Raw genomic sequence first — 20,848 nt, 5'->3', positions numbered from 1 at the left:
AAACTGGCAGTAACACACGCAAAACAATATGGCGTTAAACTGGCAGTAACACACGCAAAATGATATTGCGTTAAACTGTCAGTAACGCACACAGAAGTAAATGGTGTTAAACTGGCAATAACACAATCAAATAGACGGTGTTTAACCGTCATTACACTGATGCTATCTGAACTGTCCCTACTCTAGCTATACACTAATGTCAAGATTACTGACACCATACCTCCCAACCATCCCTGATTCTGCGGGACATTCCCGGAATTGGCAGCTCTGTCCCGGTCCCGGGCACCCTCATTCCTGGACAATACAGTGTCCCGGAATTGCCCCCTGGTCCTGGACCCATCTGATGCCCCCAAAAATATCCCTCACATTGCTACTGTCACTCACTGACAGCCTGTGGTGGACCCCTGGCTGGTAAGACCCTTTTTACATTAGCCGCTGGCTCAGTGCCCAAATGGTTGCTAGCTGCCGCCCGCCTGGCGTGTAGCAACCAGTGACGTCATGAGGAGGAGAGAGGCAGAGCCCCAGCATTAACAGTGCATGAGCGGGGAAAATATAACTTCCTCCTCCGCGCCTACTCATTAGCTCGACCCACCTCCTCCCTGCATCGTTCAGCCAGCAGCATGCAGAAGTTCACAAAGGAGAGATGAAAGGAAGGCAAGTACAATCCAATGCACTCATTGTGACAGATCAGGGTTAAAATCCTCAGTCAGCTCTCCCCAGCACCCAGCTTCTGTGCTGAACTGTCAGCACTTCACAGGAGCTTCTAGTGTGTGTTAGCCTGGAGCTAGCACTGATAAGAGGACAGCAGGCAGATAAGGGGTCGGCAAAAGAAGAAAGGACACTGAGATTACACCCTATGAGGGATGGAAGGAGGACAGATCCTTAGATATCAAGACAAGGTTCATGCTGGGATGTGACCCACCCAAAAGGGAAGGACTACAGGTCCCAGCATGAACTCCCCTCAGAACTGAAGATGGGCTATCCCCTTAATCAGTGAAGAACTACAGGTCCCAGCATTAGCATGTGAAATCTATGGGCTCATGCTGGGACTTGCAGTCCTTCACTTTTGGGGGGGTGACCCCCAAAAGTGAAGGACTACAGGTCCCAGCATAAACCCCTCAGAGCTGAAGATGTGACAACCCGACCCACGCATGGGAGGAGTCACATTAGCAGGCAGCGGTGGGAGGGGTGTTTACTTTCCCGGGGCTCCGGTGTGTCGGACTGGTGGCAGGCTATGGGTAAAAAGTGGCACACTGCATCTGGTGGCAGGCTACAGGTGAAAAGTGGCACACTGCATTTGGTGACAGGCTACGGGTGGAAAGTGGCACACTACATCTGGTGGCAGGCTATGGGTAGACCAATTTCTGTATCAGGTCTGCAGTTTCTGAGCATTTTCTGTATCATGTCTACAGTCTCTGACTATCTCCTGTACTATGTTTGCGGTGTCTGACCATCTCCTGTATAATGTCTGCAGTCTCTGATCCTCTCCTGTACTATACCTGCAGTCTCTGACCATCTCCTGTACTATATCTGCAGTCTCTAACCATCTCCTGTACTATATCTGCAGTCTCTGACCATCTCCTGTACTATATCTTCAGTCTCTGACCATCTCCTGTACTAAGTTTGCAGTGTCTTACCATCTCCTATATTATGTCTGCAGTCTCTGATCATCTCCTGTACTATGTCTGCAGTCTCTGACCATCTCCTATATCATGTCTGCAGTCTCTGATCATCTCTTATATCATGTCTTCAGTCTGACCATCTCTTGTATTATGTCTGCAGTCTCTGATTGTCTCCTGTATCATCTCTTGTATCATGTCTGTAGTCTCTGACAGTCTCTTGAAGCATGTCTGCAGTCTCTGATAGTCTCTTGGAGCATGTCTACAGTCTCTTGTATCATGTCTGCAGTGTCTGACCACCTCTTGTATTATGTCTGTAGTCTCTGACCATCTCTTGTATCATGTCTGTAGTCTCTGACCATCGTCTGTATTATGTCCATACCTCTGCTATGCAGTCTCTGTTTAATAATTTAATAACATATTAATGAAGTTCTTTGGGTTAGGCTCAGACAAAGCAATCAAAGCATATTTTATAGGTACAAGGAAGCATGGGTTTTGTTTAACCACATCGCTTAACCCCCTTCACTGCTAGATGCTTGACCACGCCCACAATTTACAGTGACATAACGCGCCACATGTCTTTTTACTCCTCCAGTGTTCCTCATTCTGAACTTCAAAAATTGGGAGGTATGCTGACACGATCTCACTACATTATACTACACTGAAACTATCTGAGCTGTCCCTACTCAACACTAATGTATGTGTAAATGACACGGTATCACTACACTACAGTGAAACTATCTGAGCTGTCCCTACTCAACACTAATGTATGTGTAAATGACACGGTCTCACTACACTACAGTGAAACTATCTGAGCTGTCCCTACTCTAGCTGCACACTATGCAAAGCTGAATGATGGTCCTTCTCACTACACTCACACTATTCCTAGACTGACACTAAACTAATATTCTACCCAGGGGTGTCAAACTCAATTTCATCGTGGGCCGCATCAGCCTTATGATTGTCCTCAAAAGGGCCAGTTGTATCTGTAAGATTAGATGTCCATTGCATCCCCTCCCCTTACATCAGATGTCAAGAGCAACCCCACCTTTAGAAGTTGAATCCCCCACTCTCCCTTACATCAGAGTGCACCCCCTTTCCTTATGCTGCTGCAGGGAAGAAGATGGATGCATTGCTTGAAAGCAGACAGTAGGAGTCTGGAGGAGGACCAGATGAGGGCTGGAGCTCTCTTCCAGCTGCAAGAGAGGTGCGAGGGCCACATAAAATGGTCTGGAGGGCCAGATTCTGCCCGCGGGCCTTTTGTTTGACACCGGTGTTCTACACTGACAATTGAAGCAAAATAGCACAGTATAGCACACTAACTAGCTAATAGCACTGAACAGAGCCCTATTCTATCTCCACGCTGAAATCATACTGATAATGGCTACAATTGCAAGAATACTTTTATACTGTGGGGCGGGAATGAGCCATGATTGGATAAAGTCATAATGACAGTGTCCAATCATGACTCTGACAGTGCTCTGTGCCCTGATTGGCTGAAGCTTTCACTGCTTCAGCCAATCACGACTGTTCAGCGCTGCAATGCATTGTGGTCGGTTCGGGGGGGCTGAACAAACGTCCCAAAAGCTTGGCTGTTTCCCGAACGACTGAACAACAAAAGTTTGGCTTGAACCGTTCTCCCATCCCTAGTCCCTATTAGAGAGATTTTCCCAGTCCACCATTACTGGGATGTGAGAAAATACCAGGCACACCAAAAGGTGTAAAAGCCTTCCTCATTCTAAACAAAAATCAAATATTTGAATGCCACTTCATGGGCTTAATATAAAGCTTTTTAGAGCTTGGTAAGTGCTTTATAAATGATTGCAGAATATGAGGACTGTTAGAATCAATGCAATTATTTGGTGACCTAGGGATGAGAAAACCTGCCAACGAGTTGTGAAATCATGTTTGAAATTCGGTGAACCCGAATATAGTGGCAAATCTCATTCAAGTTTATGGATGGTAAATTAGTTCTGAATGCTAATAGGTAAGCTATTGTAATAAAAAAAAAAATTGGCAAAGGAAGACGGTCACTCCCATGTTTGCCACTAATATAGCAGCTATAGCACAAATTCTTTAAATTACAAGCTTGGATTATATTCAGCAGCTGACCTATTTCAGCTTGAAAATGTTCCTATCAACACAAAATAAAACAAAACTAAATCACCCCGAAAATAATTGAAAACCCCAAAATACCACCCCTGAAAGAAAAGCCCACAGTTTTCCCCAATTAAAGCCTTACTGCAAAAAAAAAAAAAGCATGTTGCTATGGAAAGGTCAGCAGCAAAAGAAGCTCCCAATAGTAAAATAAAAGGACAGCAAAGGGGGTGACTGCCTAAAGAGCTAACAATTAAAGCACAGTTTCCTAACTGATCCTAATCTACTCTATGCATGTTTGTCAGCTCTTCTTATCCTATCCCTAAAGCCCTGTACACACGACCGGGATTCTTGGATGTAAAAAGTCTGCCGGGAATCCCAGGGGGAAAACCGAGAACCTGCTAGGTAACTTTCCCCCTGCGGTGAGAGCTTTGGCCAGGAATCCCGGCCGCGCGTATGCTCCACCGCAGTGTTTCCCATAGGGAAACTGCCGGGAAAAAGACCGCCGGGAATCGCAGCAGGAAAAAAGAAAACATGTTCTAATTTTCCCTGCCAGGATTCCCGGCGGTTTTCTAGACTGGAAAACTGGTCGTGTGTACGAGGCATTAAGCTGCTTTAATGCACTGATACTATGGTTGCCTTGTGCCCTCTTTTATAGTGAAGGCCAGCTATTCGATATGTCTCGTTATTGTCCCTTCTAAGCCTTCTGGCCATGGTTTATTATGGTTGAAATAAATAGGAAATCTGAACCTCATCTCTAGTGCCTTTTCAAAGCATGTCCAATCAACTGAATTTACCACAGGTGGACTCCAATCAAGTTATAGAAACATCTCAAGGATGATCAGTGGAAACCTGAGCTAATTTTTTTATATTTTTTATTTTTAATACAGTTGCAAATATTTCAAACAAACTTCTTTCACATTGCCATTATGGAGTATAGTTTGTAGAATTTTGAGTAAAATAATTAATTGAATCCATTTCGGAATAAGTCTGTAATATAACAAAATGCGGAAAAAGTGAAGCGCTGGGAAAACTTTCTGGATGCCCTTATTGTTCCATGCATTCCTCTTTCTGTCATTACATAGAATGAATTAAAAATGCTCATATTCTGCCTTCTCTGGCTTGTCCCTCCCCCTTTACCAACATGGTAGTTAAATGTGTAAATGAAATCTCTCTTCATTACATACCTTATTTTGGACCCAGTGACCACATCACTGAGTCTCTGTGTCGCCGCTACCCATCAGAAAATGCAACCTTAGTGACCATTCGTTGCAGCCATCTTGGTACACCCGTACTCGTCCGCAGTAAGCCTACAGTCGCCAAGCGGACATCTTTTACACCCACTGGAGTCTTGCATTTCATACTTATTTTTATCAGTAAACTGAGCTTATATATTGAAATACAGTATTTAGAAATCCATCAAACTGTTTTGATGATGCATTTTAAAAGCAGCAGTGTTCTGTCAGATTAGTAAACCTGTTAGATTGGCAGTCTTGCCGATGCTTTTAAAATGTAACATCAAAACAGTCACATGGACTTCCAAATACTGTATTTGACTATATAAGCTCGGTGGTAAAACGTGTGAAATGCAAGACTTCAGTGGGTGTAAAAAGATGTCTGCTTGCGGCCTTCTGACTGAAGGCTTACTGCGGCCGAGTGCGGGGTGTACCAAGATGGCCGTGCCGGAACGTCACTTCCGTTACATATTCTGATGGGTAGCGACTTTCTGACAAGACATAGGCAGATCATGGCATGTGGGAGAAACTGGCAGGGTCCTGAAAACATCACAGCACCCTGCCTCAGTACTCCCCTCAAGGGCCCTCAGCCCTGATGCAAGCAGGCTGGATCTGGAGAGGCTATTAGTCTGAAGAAGTGGGCATTTCTAGGTAGGCCGCATTTGCATGAAGAATGCCTTAGGTAACACCAACATACGCTGAGCCTCTATGATTAAAAGGAGTGAAATCTGGTCAATTAAAGGGTTGGGTCAGGAACAGTAATGCTTGGGATGAAAGGGCTTAAACACGGCTAATGCCGCATACACGTGATCGGAAATTCCGTGGATTTTTTTCCAGGAGAATTTTGGCTCAAACTTGTGTTGCATACACACGGTCACACAACGGAAATTCCGACGTACAACACCACGACGAGCCGAAAAAAATTAAGTTCAATGATTCCGAGAATGTGTAGGATTGATTCTGAGCATTTGTAGGATTTTTGCACGTTGGAATTGCATACAGACAATCGGATTTTCTCAAATTCTCAAATTCCGACAGAAAAAGTCAGATGGGGCCTACACACGGTTGCAATTTCCAACCAAAAGCTCCCATCAAACTTTTCTTGTTGGAAATTCCAATCGTGTGTACGCGGCATTACTGTCCTCCAGTCAGGAAATTAGATGGGCTCTATGTGCAGCTTCCAATGCACACTGTTTTATAGGAAGGATATTTTGGTTCCTTTTGCTGTACCTTACTAAAAAAGCTGCTAAGCTATCATAGTTATAAACATTTGTGAAACAATTGCTGGACTCCAGCCTTACCTTGCACGATTGTACAGACTTCTCCTGAGTATTGAAATTGCTTACTCTGATTTCACTGCACACTGTGCATTAGAAGCTGCAGAAAGTCAGATAGAGCCCACCTATTTTACTGCCTGGAAGACATCTAGCATCATTTAGACCTTTCCTCTTCAGTCCCTGGCCCAGCTCTCTCATTGACTGTATTTCAGTTTTTTCAATCATGGAGGCTCAGCACATGTTGGTGTTATCTAGGGCAGTCTGCATGCAATTCGAATTTGCCCAGGAATGCCCACTACTCCAGAGGCACTAAGGGCTATTGAGAAGAGTACAAAGGCAGGATGTTGAATTAATTTTCAGGAGGTTACAGTATGTGCAGCCCCCTGCTGTACCATCTGAGATCTGCTTGCATTGCATAGAGAAGCACAGGCATGCAGTGATGATGTCACTGAATTTAAAATAAGGTATGTAACAAAATAGAAAGGTTTTATTTAAAAGGGAGAAAGAGGAGCTAGATAAGGCAAAATATAAGCAGACCAAATTTCAGCTTCAGTTTTTTTATTTTAATGTAATGACAGAAAGAAGAATGTAGGACACAATATATGGGTACATGGGCGTCCACTGAAATTTTTTCAGGGGGGGAGGCGCTTCGGCAGCATTTTACCCTTTCTTTGACCGCTAGTGGGGGTTAAAAGCCCCCCCCCACATTAAAATGTAAAAACACCCCACTGTTCCCCCTGCATCTTTCAATATCTCTTTGTCACTACTGTGTACCCCCTCTCCACAACTGCACCTCTGGACCCCTTTACATTACGCAGCATCCCTTTCCCTTGACTGAAACATTACACTATATTGACAGTATATTTATTTCAGGTCTAAAAGAGGAACCTTTTGGAATGAGGGACAAATGGATTTGATTCCAGAAGAGGGACAGGCACTCTAAATAAGGGACAACTAGAAACTATGCCGTAGGCTCCAACTCTGTGTTGTGTTTGCTCTGCGTTTCCAGACTTGCTAAAAATACATCAGAAAATAGTCTAGTGTTACCTGTGGCAACAGATGTTGAAACAAACAAAGCACAGGCCTGGTAAACTATATAAAACGGCGCTCCCCTCCTCTGTCCTCTGGCGCTCGTATCGTATGTCATGGAGCTGGGTCTGTGTGCAAGGTCCCGCCCCCTTAGTTCGGCTCGTGTGATAGGCAGAACACTAGAAGACTATCAGACGAGCCGAACTAGGGGGGCGGGACCTTGCACACAGACCCAGCTCAATGACATATGATACGAGCGCCGGAGGACAGAAGGAGGGGAGTGCTGCAGTCGCCGCTTAAAGCGGCCCCAGGGCCAGTTCGGCCCTGCTCCCGGCTCTCCTTGGTGATTCCAGGGGGACAAACGACCCCCTTGCCCTATGGAGCAGACGCCCATGTATGGGTATATGCACAGGGCAGTAAGTATCCTAGGGCTCACCTTGGTGTACAACATGCATACAAATGGATGTAGTGTAAATCAGCATAGTTGGGAATTATTGTCATGTTCTGCTTTTCAATCCCAACCTAAAGATAGCACATTATTTTACAGATAAGGTGTGTACTTATAGCCTACAGAAGAGCTATGTGGTGCAAATGTGTTTAATTACATTTAAATAAACTTTACACCATGTGAAGAAACAAAACACTTCTTCAGATAATCAACAGGATAAGATGTAATAAAGTGAAAGTGCACATAATAGTCGATTTAGTGAGCCGCAAGAATGTGTGTAGACGGCAATTTAATGATAAGAAGTATTAAATAATCTCTTTCCATCATGTCACTAGGGATGAGGGTGTGTAGCAGATCCAGCAAGTTCAAAATCATTGGAACCATGGCCAACAGACTCAGGCCCCGTACACACGACCGAGTTTCTCGGCAGAACTCAGCCAGAAACTCGATTGGAGCTGGATTCTGCCGAGAAACTCGGTCGTGTGTACACTTTTCACCGAGGAAGCCGAAATAGTCGGGCCAAATAGAGAACATGTACTCTATTTCTCTCTATGTACTCTATTTCCTCGTTGTTTAATGAGGAAAGTTGGCCCGCCGAGATCCTCGGCGGCTTCAACACAGAACTCGACGACAAACTCGATGTGTTTGGCACGTCAAGTTCCTCGGACATGTGTACGGGGCCTTAGAAGGGACAATGAGGGGTTATGTCATGGCTGGCCCTATGAAAGAGGGCACAGATCAGCCATCAGAGTCAGTGTATTAAAGGGGGGAATAAGGAAAGCTGACAAACTGTACAGTGAGGAAATTGTGGCATCATTCCCATTTCTAGCTCTTTGGGCAGTCACCCCCTTTGCTGCCTTTATATTTTTTGTTTTTATTATTGAGGTATTTTGGGACAGTGCTGGACAGTCCCATTCCTGTCTAAAAAAATTATAAAAATACTGCCTTGTCCCTTTAAAAGTGAAAGTGAAGCATCTAGCACAGCAAAAAGATCAAAAGATTTGCACCAGATAGCATATAAATAAAAGTGCAGCGCTGAAAATTGACCTGATATCAGATGACGGATAGCATAAATAAATCAAGTAAAAACACCACATGTATGCACCGTAGTGAGATGTAAAATAATGTTCAAGTGAAAAAAAATATTATATATATATACAATAAATCATCAATGAAGGTTATTGTAAATACTGATGATAGTATTCAAAAAAATAAGGGACAGCATTCCAAATAATAAGTGAATAAACAGAGTCCATTAGTGACTATTAGGCCCCTTTCACATTGGGGAGTTTTTCATGCGGTACGGCGCTAAAAATAGCGCTGCTATACCGCATGAAAAATCATGCCCTGTAGTCTTCAATGTGAAAGCCCGAAGGCTTTCGCACTGAAGCGGTGCGCTAGCAGGAACGCTCCAAAAGTCCTGCTAGCCGCATCTTTACCGTGGTATAGGAGCGGTGTGTTCACCGCTCCTATACCGCGCCTTCCCATTGAAATCAATGGGAAAGCGCTGTAATACCGCCCGCAACACGGGCGGTATTAACCCTTTTTTGGCCGCTAGCGGGGGTTAAAACCTCACTGCTAGCGCCCGAATATCGCGGTAAACATGATGGTATATGGTATGGTATATTGTATTTGTAGCGCGGCTATACCGTCACCGCGGCTCGACGCTGCAATGTGAAAGCAGCCTTAGAGAAAGTTGATAGAAGATCCACCACTGTATGTCATAAGGCTTACCAAAGGACTGAACCCAGATAAGCATACACTCACTAGGTCCATCAAGCTTGTAGGGTTAATAGACCAAAAAAGGGCTGTCTCAACAGACACTGATTGCAAGAACTTTCAATGATGTTATATAGGTTATGACGCCTCAAACAAATGGAAAAAGAAGAAGACGGCGCAATTCTGTAAGATATCTCTCAGCTATTTATTTAAAAAAAGAAGAACACTCACATTTGAGGTGATATAAAAAGCGCTTATAAAATCAGCAATAACAGTGGCATCAGTAGTCCTTCCCGACGCATTTTGTTCAATAGAACATCATCTGGGGTACTGACCCACTGTCGTTATTGCCCTTATATAAAAAGGAGAACCCCCATAGTCGTGTTGTGGCTCCAATGAAAGGTCAACAATGACTGATTGCTACTTCCAGGTTTGCCAAAATGGCGTCTATGACGTGTGTTTCAAGCCTCGTTCTGATTGAGAGGCTAAAACTCCCATTCCTGTCAATTTGGACACAGCGGATGCATAGACAAAGCCACTGCTACCAATTTGGCGTGCCATTTGAGTGTGGGCCCATGAGTCGGAACACACACTGTCTACTTTTGGGGGCACATGCCCACACTCGCACAGCTGCCAAATTGGGAGCAGCGGCTGTGTCCCAACTGACATGAATGGCACTGCCTGCACAGGGATGCATGGAACCTCTGTGCATTCCTATGCGGGCCAATACGGCCCACAGCACAGGCAAACGATAATAGTATGTCCTTGTGAGCAAGGCCTAAGAACATGCTCTTCAATATGGCTCCAAAGCATTGAGAATGTGCAGGATGCAGTAAACCAGAACAGGCAGTTAGGATTTATATTACTGTTAAAGAGGAAGTAAACCCTCTGTAACAAAGCGAAAAAAAAAAAAAATACCCCGCAAGACAAAGACATAATGAGCTAGTATGCATAGCATACTAGCTCATTATGAAGTACATACCTGAGATCGAAGCCCCTGCAGCCATCCTCGTTCGCCTTCTCCATCGCCGCCATGATACCCAGAGTGACTTCCGGGTATCGCGGCTCCAGCGATGTGACTGGCTGGAGCTGCAATGACGTCATTCCCGCGCCTGCGCGCGGGAGCTGGCCACTAACGACATGCGCCATAGACATCGGAGCAGTCTTTTCTGCAAATATCTCCTATAGGTTTAGGTCCGTGTAGGTTTAGGAGATATTTGTTGCACCTACAGGTAAGCCTTAATCTAGGTTTACCTGTAGGTATAAGTGGTCTGTAATGGTTTAAAACCACTTTAATATGTCAGTGAGTTTTTCAAAAAATGTGTTCAGTATTTTCAGGCATTACTACATCACGTCTTAGGCATTAAAGAAAGCTAAACTTCAAATTTCCCAATTCCAGCAGATAAAAATTTGTAGACATGTCTACAAATCTATCCGCTTGAATTGGCTCCCGCGGATCGATCCGGTGGTCTGTACAGACTCACCGGATCGATCCGTCCGAAGGGATCCCCCGCATGCATCGTAATGATTCGACGCATGCGTGGAATTCCTTATATGACAGCGTCGCGCTCGTCGCCATGTCATCATCGCGGCGACGGCGCGACACGTCATCGCGAGGGGATTTCGGCGCGGATTTCGATCCTATGGTGAGTACACTCCATCGGATCCAAATCCGCTGAAATCCTCGAGAGGATTTATCCGCGGAAACGGTCCGCTGGACCGTATCCGCGGATGAATCCTCTCGTGTGTACTAGGCCCAAGAGGCTGATACCAGGTTGAATTATATTTAAAGTAGAACTGCACTGCATCTGAGCACCACAAACCAAAAATTCTATATAATTAATTTTTAATATTCAAAGCAAACTCCTCCATCCATCCAGATCTCCATGCTTTATTTTGCTGAGGAATCATTTTTAAAAACACCCCCTAGCATTTCTAGTAGTGGCCATCTTGATTAAGGGCAGATGATATATGTAGCATTTACTTCCTGGAATTTATCTGCCCTTAGCTTAGGCATAGGCTTAGCTGAGAACATTATCTCCCCTCCTGAAGACTCCTGACATCATTTGCCCAGGCCTGGAAACCAGGAAGTAACTAAAGATATGCAAAAAAAAAAAAAACATTTAGAAAAGTAAATACGATATACTTTCCTATCTATTTACTAATGCTAGAAGCATAAGGATTAGAAATAGTCAATATTGATTGAGAAAGTGAAGTTCCACTTTAAGGATGTGTTAATTAATTAATTATCAATATTTAACCACTTCCATACCGTAGGACATCATATGACGTCCTGGACTTCAGTGGGGGATATCTGAATGATGCCTGCAGCTACAGGCGTCATTCAGATATCCTTCTTTTCAGGCAGCGATTTTGCACACCATAAGAATGATCATAGCGGCGTTTCCACCACTTGATCGTTCTTATAGGCGGCGGTAGGGGACATCCCCCCCTCCCACCGCCATCCGGTGCTTCTCCAGGCTCTCCCGTGCCATCGGAAGACCCAGAGAACGAATCGGCCTCCGCCAAATGAAGAGCATAGAGATTTCCAGTGAACGTCGGAGGCCGAAAAGCATGAGATCAGTGAATTTTTTTTCCCGATCTAATGCTTTCCAGCCTGGAGGAGAGATGTGGGGTCTTATTGACCATGCATCTCTTCATAAAGAGGACCTGTTACACACTATTCCTATTACAAGGGATGTTTACATTCCTTGTAAAAGGAATAAAAGTAATACAAAAAAATGTATAAAAAAAAAATTAAGTAAAATAAAAAATGTAATATTTTTTTTTTAAACGCCCCTGTCCCAAGTAGCTCGCGCTCAGAAGCAAACGCGCACATAAGTCCCACCCACTTATGTAAACGCCGTTCAAACCACACATGTGCTGTTAGAGCGAGAGCAATAATTCTAGCACTAGACCTCCTCTTTAACTCTAAACTGGTAACCTGTAAAAAAATTTAAGCATCGCCTATGTAGATTTTTAAGTACCGAAGTTTGGCGCCATTCCATGAGAGTGCGCAATTTTAAAGTGTGTCATCTTTCACATTATATAAAAAAATTGAATCCGTTTTTTTTTCCAAAAAAAAAGGCGTTTGAAAAATTATTGCGCAAATACCGTGCGAGATAAGAAGTTGCAATGACTGCCACTTTATTCCCTAGGGTGTCTGCTAAAAATATATATATAATGTTTGGGGGTTCTGAGTAATTTTCTAGCATAAAAATTATGATTTTTACATGAAGAAGAGAAGTGCCAGAATAGGCGCGGTATGGAAGTGGTAAAATAATACAGAGCATTTATCCGTATTCTTTTTATCTCTCTGAAGTTCGGCTTTAATTGAAGCAGCACTGTGCCACATCTTTCCTCTGCTGTGTGCCGCATCTTTCCTCTGCTGTCCAGACAGGACTTAGGACACGCAGTACACTTATTCTTGCACGTGTATTTATGTCAGATGGCAGGAAGAGCACTGAAGTAATAAAGTATAATGATAAACAGTTTCTAGCTAATAACTGGAATTGTTTCCACTAACAGCAAGATTGAGAAATATAATAATTGTTTACAATGTTACAATGGGGAATGTCACCAAGAGAATAAAATGCTGAGCAACTAAGTGATATACACAAAGGAAGGCACTCTATCAAGTGTATATTATATATACATAAATAAATGTATCTACAGCATTCATATGCATGGGCACTTTTTATGGAATGCATAAATTTTTTTTTTTTTTGCAACAAATTCAGACAGCATTTGGGCTCATATACATCAGAGAAACCCTGCAGATCTTGACAAACAAAAAGGGAGTACTTTTGCTACTGCCTGGTCTCTCCATCAATTATCTGCAAAAACTAGCTACCACTTTGCTGTGCAAATACACTCATTCCACATGTCAGGGCCAGCCAAACTTATTGACCATAGGGGAAAGCATTCCCTCATTTTAAATTAATTAGTAGTAGTAATAAATCTACTCGACATGTTTAAAGGGGTTGTAAAGGTTCCTGTTTTTCACTTTAATGCATACCCCCCAGCCCCCCCCCCCCATTTTACTTACCTCAGCCCTGGAAAGTCCTGTGTCGTGAACTCGGTGGATTTTTGCCCGGGGTTCTCGGCTCTTCATTGGATAGATTGATACCAGTGCAACCATTGGCTCCCGCTACTGTCAATCAAATCCAATGACGCGGGCGTCGGGGCTGAGTCCTGCACCTGGCAGCTATGGACGCCGAATGCAGGACTCGGGAGCGTGCCCGCATAGTAACCCCCTTGGGAGAGCGCTTCCCAGAGGGGGTTATCTGATGCGGGGAGGACCCGAGAGAGCCGCCAGGGGACCCCAAAAAAAGCAGTTTGGGGCCACTCTGTGTAAAACAATCTGCACAGTGGTGTTTAAAAAAAAAAAAAAAAAATCAAACCTATAGTATCACTTTAATACCAGGCTCTTTCTCCCTTTCTGGCCAAGCCAATTTTTAGCTTTCAGCGCTGTCACACTTTGAATGACAATTGCGCTGTCATACAACACTGTACCCAAACTACATTTTTATTGTTTTCTTCCCACAAATAGTGCTTTCTTTTGGTGGTATTTAATCACCACTGGGTTTTTTATTTTTTGCTAAACAAACTAAAAAAGACCCAAATGTTTGAAAAAAACATGTTTTTCTTCGTCTTGGATGAGGCTGCACTAATGGGGACTGATGAGGTGGCACTGGTGGGCAGTAATATATGTCACTGATAGGCATTACTAATGGGCACTGTTGGCATCTTGGAAGGACCCCGACAGGCATTACTGATGGGCACTGATTGGCACTTTTATGGGCATTGATATAGTGGGCACATGATGGGCACTATTTGGCGATTTGGGTGGGCACTCATTGGGATTTGGGTGGGCACTGATTGGCATTGTGGTGGGCACCTCTGATGAGGGCTGCGCTGATAATGTGCTGATTATCAGTGCACACCTTCCCTTTGACAGGAGAGCCACCGATCGGCTCTCCCTGTCGGCGTGAACCGAGGAAATCCAATTACCGGCACTTCCTGGTTCACACTGTGATCAGCTGTGATTGGTCACCGCTGATCACGTGGCAAAGAGCCTCCGTCAGAGGCTCTTTACCATGATCGGAGATGCGGTGTGTCAGAGTGGTTAAATGCCCACCATGCCCTTTTCTCCTATAAAGTTAGGGGCTACATACAGTATATCTAGTACAGTGCACATAGAACGTTATGCTGTAGCTCTTGTGAGTGTCTGATATAACTTAATGCCTTCTAAGAGCAGTTGACACTCTCCTTTTACATGGTATTAAGCCTCTAGAATTTTTGGGTTAATGTCTTAAAACGCAGGAAGGTATTAGGCCATCTGATTGCTCCTGAAAATATTCAAGACTTGATCTTGAATCGACAGAATGGGGTTTCTCTTCAGTGTAACAAAACTCACTAAATTTGTGGGTTGTATTAGTATAAAAATGTAGTACAGTAAAACCTTGGTCTTGGGGCATAATTTATTCCAGAAACATGCTTGTAATCCAAAGCACTTGTATATCAAAGCATTTTTTTTTACAGTGTATAAAAGAGAAGAAAGGCACCTCTTAGTGTAGCAATAAGTGGCTAAATGTTGTACCTTCATTAAATGTAACCATCTTGCTACACTTAGAGGCTCCTCTCTTCTTTTTTATACTCAGTTGTGACATGACGCTGCTCTTATATCAATACATCGCTTGTATATCAAGGCAAAACTTATTAAAACATTTTGCTTGTCTTGCAAAACGCTCTCAAACCAAGTTACTCTCAAACCAAGGTTTTACTGTAGTCTTATAAATGAAATAAAGATAAAAATAAGGTTGACAGGTGATAAGTGTATCATTTATATGCCACCCTTTCTGTGTCTGTCACTGTAATAATGGGTCATCTTTGTTCTCTTAATGATTGATGGTCTCTCTGATGATTGATACCTAGCAGTGCTGATGCGTAAATATTCACAATTACACCATATGTTTTACCCCTAGGTCGCAGGTAAAGCCTCTTGAAATTGCAACCTGACTGATCCTGGGAATGGCTAACAACACAATCACTATAACTAGGGAGGAGTTAGAAGAACTCAGAGAAGCGTTTCAGAAAGTTGGTAAGTCTGAAATACTTTTTGGCCATATATATCTGAGTATTATTAACAAAAAGATGCATTACTTGACTTTTTTTTAGCTCATGCTGGAATGTTTGAGGTTATTGAGATGATTAGGTTTGAATTCTTACTTGATAACATAGGTTACATAGTAGGTGAGGTTGAAAAAAGACATCAAGTCCATCAAGTCCAACCTATGTGTGTGATTATATGTCAGTATTACCTTGTAATAAACTTGGGAAGAAGATTGTTAAAAGGAAGATCACCGCAATCCAAAAATGTTATTTGTTTCATTTTTTCTTGTCAAAGAGCTTTGGCTCAGCAGTGGCATCAGCAGAGCCCTCCCCGGCGCGTTTCTCCTAATAAGGCATCATCTGCCAGATGATGCCTTATTAGGAGAAATGCGTTGGACAGGGCTCTGCTGATGCCACTGCGTTATTTTGATCCTATTTGCCTTTACTTGTCTTCTCAAATGTGAGTGACCATTTTATATTTTATTTAATAAATTACCACTTTTTAAACGAAATTATATTATGTGGCCCAATTTCTCTCCTTAATGTATGTTACACTGGGAGGATTTGTGTATGAAGTACCGTTGCTTAAACCTATGGTAGATACTCACTGATGTCAATATAGTGCAATATCGTCGCCTGGTCTCACTGCCTGGCCCCATTGGAAGCTGTGCTTGCTGTACCTCTCCCTGGGTGTGTTACACCAACAAGCTCATTCGATCCTTCAGGCATATGCCCTGCTGGGTCCATCTTGTCTGGTAAGCCTTTGATCTTCATGGTGGTGGATTGCCTACAGACAACTATATACAGAGTCACTTTTATCACAGTGGATTAATTTGGACTTTATATTTCATTTGTTCACCAGCACTTTTTTGGTTTATTTACAATTTTGGTGCTTCACTTTGTATTCATTATATTTATCTATACAATATTGGTTATTTATTCACAATAATCATTTGGTGCATCTTAAACCTATACATATTGAATGAATGAATGAATGAATGAAAAACTTATATAGCGCGGCACATGCGAACTGAATCGCCTCTGGGCGCTAGTTGTTCGTGTCTCAAGACAACAGAAGAGCAGAGTTTTGATCTGCTTTCTGAAAGACAGGTGGTTTTCCTCCAACCGAATGCTGGTTGGTAAAGCGTTCCATAGCCTAGGACCTTGAAAAGCAAACCTTCTTTCTCCTTTGGACTTGTATTTGGTTTTTGGAACCTTGACCAGATTTTGGTCGGTGGATCGCAGAATGCGGTTGGAATTGTGAGGTTCGATCTTGTCGCAAAGATATTGCGGAGCCTTCCCATGGATGCACTTATGTGTCAGGCAGAGTGCTTTGAATGCAATTCTGTCTTTCACTGGCAACCAGTGAAGGGATCTCAGTGAAGGTGAGATTGATTCCCATGATTTTTTCCCAGTCACAAGTCTTGCGGCCCGTATTCTGTACGACTTGTAGACGAGCGATTTGGTACTTAGGGAGCCCGAGGTAAAGGGCATTTGCATAGTCCAGTCTGGAATTCACAATTGTTCCCACCACGACTGCTACGTCTTCTTTGGGGATAAATGGAATAAGTCTGCGTAGTAGGCGCAAGAGATGGTGCGATCCGCTGACTACAGCCCCTATTTGTGCGTCCATTGTCATGAAGGTGTCAAAAGTGACTCCTAGACTTTTGACTTTGGAGCTAGGGGAGATGATTTGTCCCAGAATGGGCGGTGGTGTCCAGTTTGTTGCCAGTTGACTCTTTCGACTGGCGCGAAACATAAAAAGTTCTGTTTTAGAGCTGTTGAGTTTAAGATAACTCTTAGTCATCCAGTTTTCTATTGAAGAGAGACATTTCTCTAAACTGAGATGATGATCCTTTTTGTTGCAGATACAAAAATACAGTTGCGTGTCGTCTGCATAAGAGTGATAGAGTAGTTCTTGGCTACTGATAATATCAAAAAGAGGACGAAGATAGATGTTGAACAGCACCGGTGATAGGGGGGATCCTTGGGGGACCCCGCATGGCACCGTGCGTTTTTCCGACGTGAAAGATCCCAGTTTCACTGTTTGTGATCGGTTTCCAAGAAAAGAGGAAAACCATGGTAGCTCACCTTCTGCGACTCTGGCTACCTCTGCTAGTCGCCTCAGTAACAATTTGTGGTCTACTGTGTCGAAGGCTGCCCTTAGGTCCAGCAGAACCAGGAGACAGGATTCTCCTTCGTCTGCGGCCTCGAGAGCATCGTCCCATATTTTAAGTAAGGCCGTTTCCGTCCCGTGTCCGGGACGGAAACCGGATTGAAATGGATCAAGTAGGTTGTGGGTATCCAGATGCTGTTGCAGCTGTTGTACCACTACTTTCTCCATTATCTTGGAGAGAACATTTAGGCCTGTTATGGGACGGCGGTGAGTTGGGTCCTTGGGATCCAAATTAGTTTTTTTCAAGATGGGCTGGATTGTGCCCTCTTTCAGCAAGGATGGGACTATGCCTTCCTTAAATTTGGATTATTATTATTTGGATTACTTTTGAATAACACAATTTTGTTCAGTCAATGATTGCGTTATATTATCACTTTGATTAATTATTTGCATAGTTTTCATATTATTGTGCAATTTTATTAATTTATTAAGTATAACACGGAGGTTATATGTACACTTATATCTTTTGAGCATACCAAGAGTAATATTTTGAGCGCCACACATTCCCCTTTTCCACTTGCTTTATTTACAGTATATCTGTTGTGCAGGCAACTACTTACATTTATTATTGACAGCGTGGTTTTCCTTTCACCTTTATATCTATATGAATAACGAGAACAATTATATATCAAACATCCCATGATATATGTCCATATCAAGATATTGTTGAAGTGGTGCAAACACCCCTGAAAATGGGGGAACACGAAAGTTGCCCTATTGTATCCAACCCGAATAGAATCCCAATCATCAAGTTAGTGTGTATATAGAGCATTCTTGGTATGTACCAAAAGTAGTCCTCATACTGAAGGGGGCTTGGTAATACATCCCAAAGTGGGATATGAGGTACCTCTTTGGAAGAAAATCTGTAGCATGGGTGTTCCTTTCGGTTCAATATTAACCAATTTACCTACTTCCTGACCAGGCAATTTTTTTCAATATGGCACTGCGTCGCTTTAACGGACAATTGCGACGTTGTACCCAAATAAAATTGATGTCCTTTTTTTCCCCACAAATCGAGATTTCTTATCTCGTATTTGATCACCTCTGCGGTTTTAATTGTTTTCGCGCTTCAAACAAAAATAGAGAGACAATTTTAAAGAAAAATAAATATTTTTAACTTTTTGCTATAATAAATATCCCCCCCAAAAATGTGAAAAAAAAAAAACGAATTTCTTCCTCAGTTTAGGCTAATATGTATTCTTCTACATATTTGTGGTCAAAAAAATTCCAATTAGCTTATTTTGATTTGTGCACAAGTTATCACGTTTACAAAATAGGGAATAGATTTATGGAATGTTTATTATTATTTTCTTGTTTACTAGGAATGGCAGTGATCTGCAATTTTTAGCGGGACTGCGACATTGGGGCGGACAGATCAGAAACTTTTGACACTTTTTTGGGACCAGGGACATTTATACAGCGATCAGTGCTATAAAAATGCACTGATTACTGTATAAATGACCCTGGCAGGGAAGAGGTTAACACTAGGGGGGCGATCGAAGGGTTAAATGTTCCCTAGGGAGGTGGTTTCTAACTGTGGGGGGAGTGGACTGACAGGGAGTAGAGAGAGAACCCTGTTCCTATTCATCAGGAACAGACAATCTCACTCTACTCCTCTGACAGAACGGTGATCTGTTTGTTTACATTGACAGATCCCCATTCTGCCTCTCTGTGGAGCGATCGCGGGTGGCCGGCAGGCATCGAGTCATCCGGACCCGCTGATTGCCTCACCCGCTAGCGAATGGGCACGCACGCCCACAGATCCCGATGTACAATAACAGTAATTCGCACAGGAGAACCAACCAGCCGCAGTACAACTGTGGCGGCTGGTCGGGAAGTAGTTAAAAGAGTACAGGGGGACTTTTACATAATTTCAGCTGTCTGTACCTCTTAATTTACTGATCAGTTTTAAATGTTTTTTAATTAAAACGATAACCCGTGCTTATGTATTTTTTCATCATACTTCAGTTTGAATTTCCCTGATTTTACAATTTTGCTTTAGCTATCAGGGACCGTATCACTATTGCCATGAAAATATAGAGGCTAAAACAAAACTGCCTCATTATATAAAATGTCATTGCATTCCTGAGATGACACTACTCTGCCCCACATGGACGTTTCTTCAGGCACAGACGTGATTTTCTGGGGTGGTTGCCAAGTGACACTTCTAGAACCCCAAGTGGATTCCTCCTTACCTACATGTTATACAGCACTGTTACATATCAGTGTGCAGCAGTCCAAATCTCTTGTAAATATTTCACAGCTTTGTACTGGTAAAGCTTTCAAAGGTCATAGTAATTATTATAAATATATTCTGTAATACGCATTTTAGTAGTGGCAGGGTGGCCGCTCCCAGCTGTTGACATTACTTCAATGTTTTAAGTGCAACCTCCTAGTCAGCTCATTTCCAAATATAGGTAAGACTGGTTTCCAGGCAGACATACCTAACACATAACAAACATCATGTCAAGCACCTCCACCTAGAACAGTTTACTGGAAACTGACTGAACTTGGTCGGGAATCAGACAGGTAATATTTATCTAAACACACAATGTTGTGGCAATATCTATATGGGTTTACCACTATACATGTACTTATCTCATTCCTTATAGCGGGGTTCAGCAACCTGTAGATCATGATCTTCCAGTAGATCGCGGACAGGTGACTAGTAGATCGCGGTCATGGGTTGCTGAACCGCCATTCCAGAGCATCAAACAGTGCAATGCAGAGGGACTACTTGTAAAGTTGAGCCACATAAGCCAATGCCTCCTCTGTAGCGCTGGCTCCTGTCCCATCCTGAATGCAGGAGTTTTGGTATACTTTCAGAAACTGCACCACACCTGCAGGATATAATAGAAGTCTATGGCAAAGTGCAGCTAACCCAGCAGCATTATAGGGGGCTCAGAACAGTAATCACGCGTACACACGATCGGAAATTCCGTCAAGAAAACCGCAGATTTTTTCTGACGGAATGTTGGCTCAAACTTGTGTTGCATACACACGGTCACACAAATCTTGTCTGAAATTCCGACCGTCAAGAACGCGGTGACATACAAGATGTTCAACAAGCCAAGATCAATGAAGTTCAATAGGCAGTTTGGCTCTTCTGCTTGATTCTGAGCATGCGTTTTTTT

At 43.0% G+C, this 20,848-nt stretch overlaps 1 protein-coding gene across 2 annotated transcripts in view; it reads left to right on the top strand.

The window, feature by feature from the left end:
• PLS1 (plastin 1) overlaps positions 1 to 20,848 on the top strand; it is a 149,870-nt gene that overhangs the window by 53,349 nt on the left and 75,673 nt on the right. For both annotated transcript variants that reach the window (XM_040349119.1, XM_040349118.1), the window contains exon 2: positions 15,412 to 15,527. In XM_040349119.1, coding sequence (XP_040205053.1) covers positions 15,458 to 15,527 — 70 coding nt within the window. In that variant the 5' untranslated portion in view covers positions 15,412 to 15,457. The remainder of the gene's footprint in view (positions 1 to 15,411; positions 15,528 to 20,848) is intronic.

This window comes from Rana temporaria, chromosome 4 (genome assembly GCF_905171775.1).
Source record: "Rana temporaria chromosome 4, aRanTem1.1, whole genome shotgun sequence".
Lineage (NCBI taxonomy): Eukaryota > Metazoa > Chordata > Amphibia > Anura > Ranidae > Rana > Rana temporaria.
Note: the sequence above shows the minus strand (reverse complement) of the source record. Positions and strands in the feature narration are given on the sequence as shown.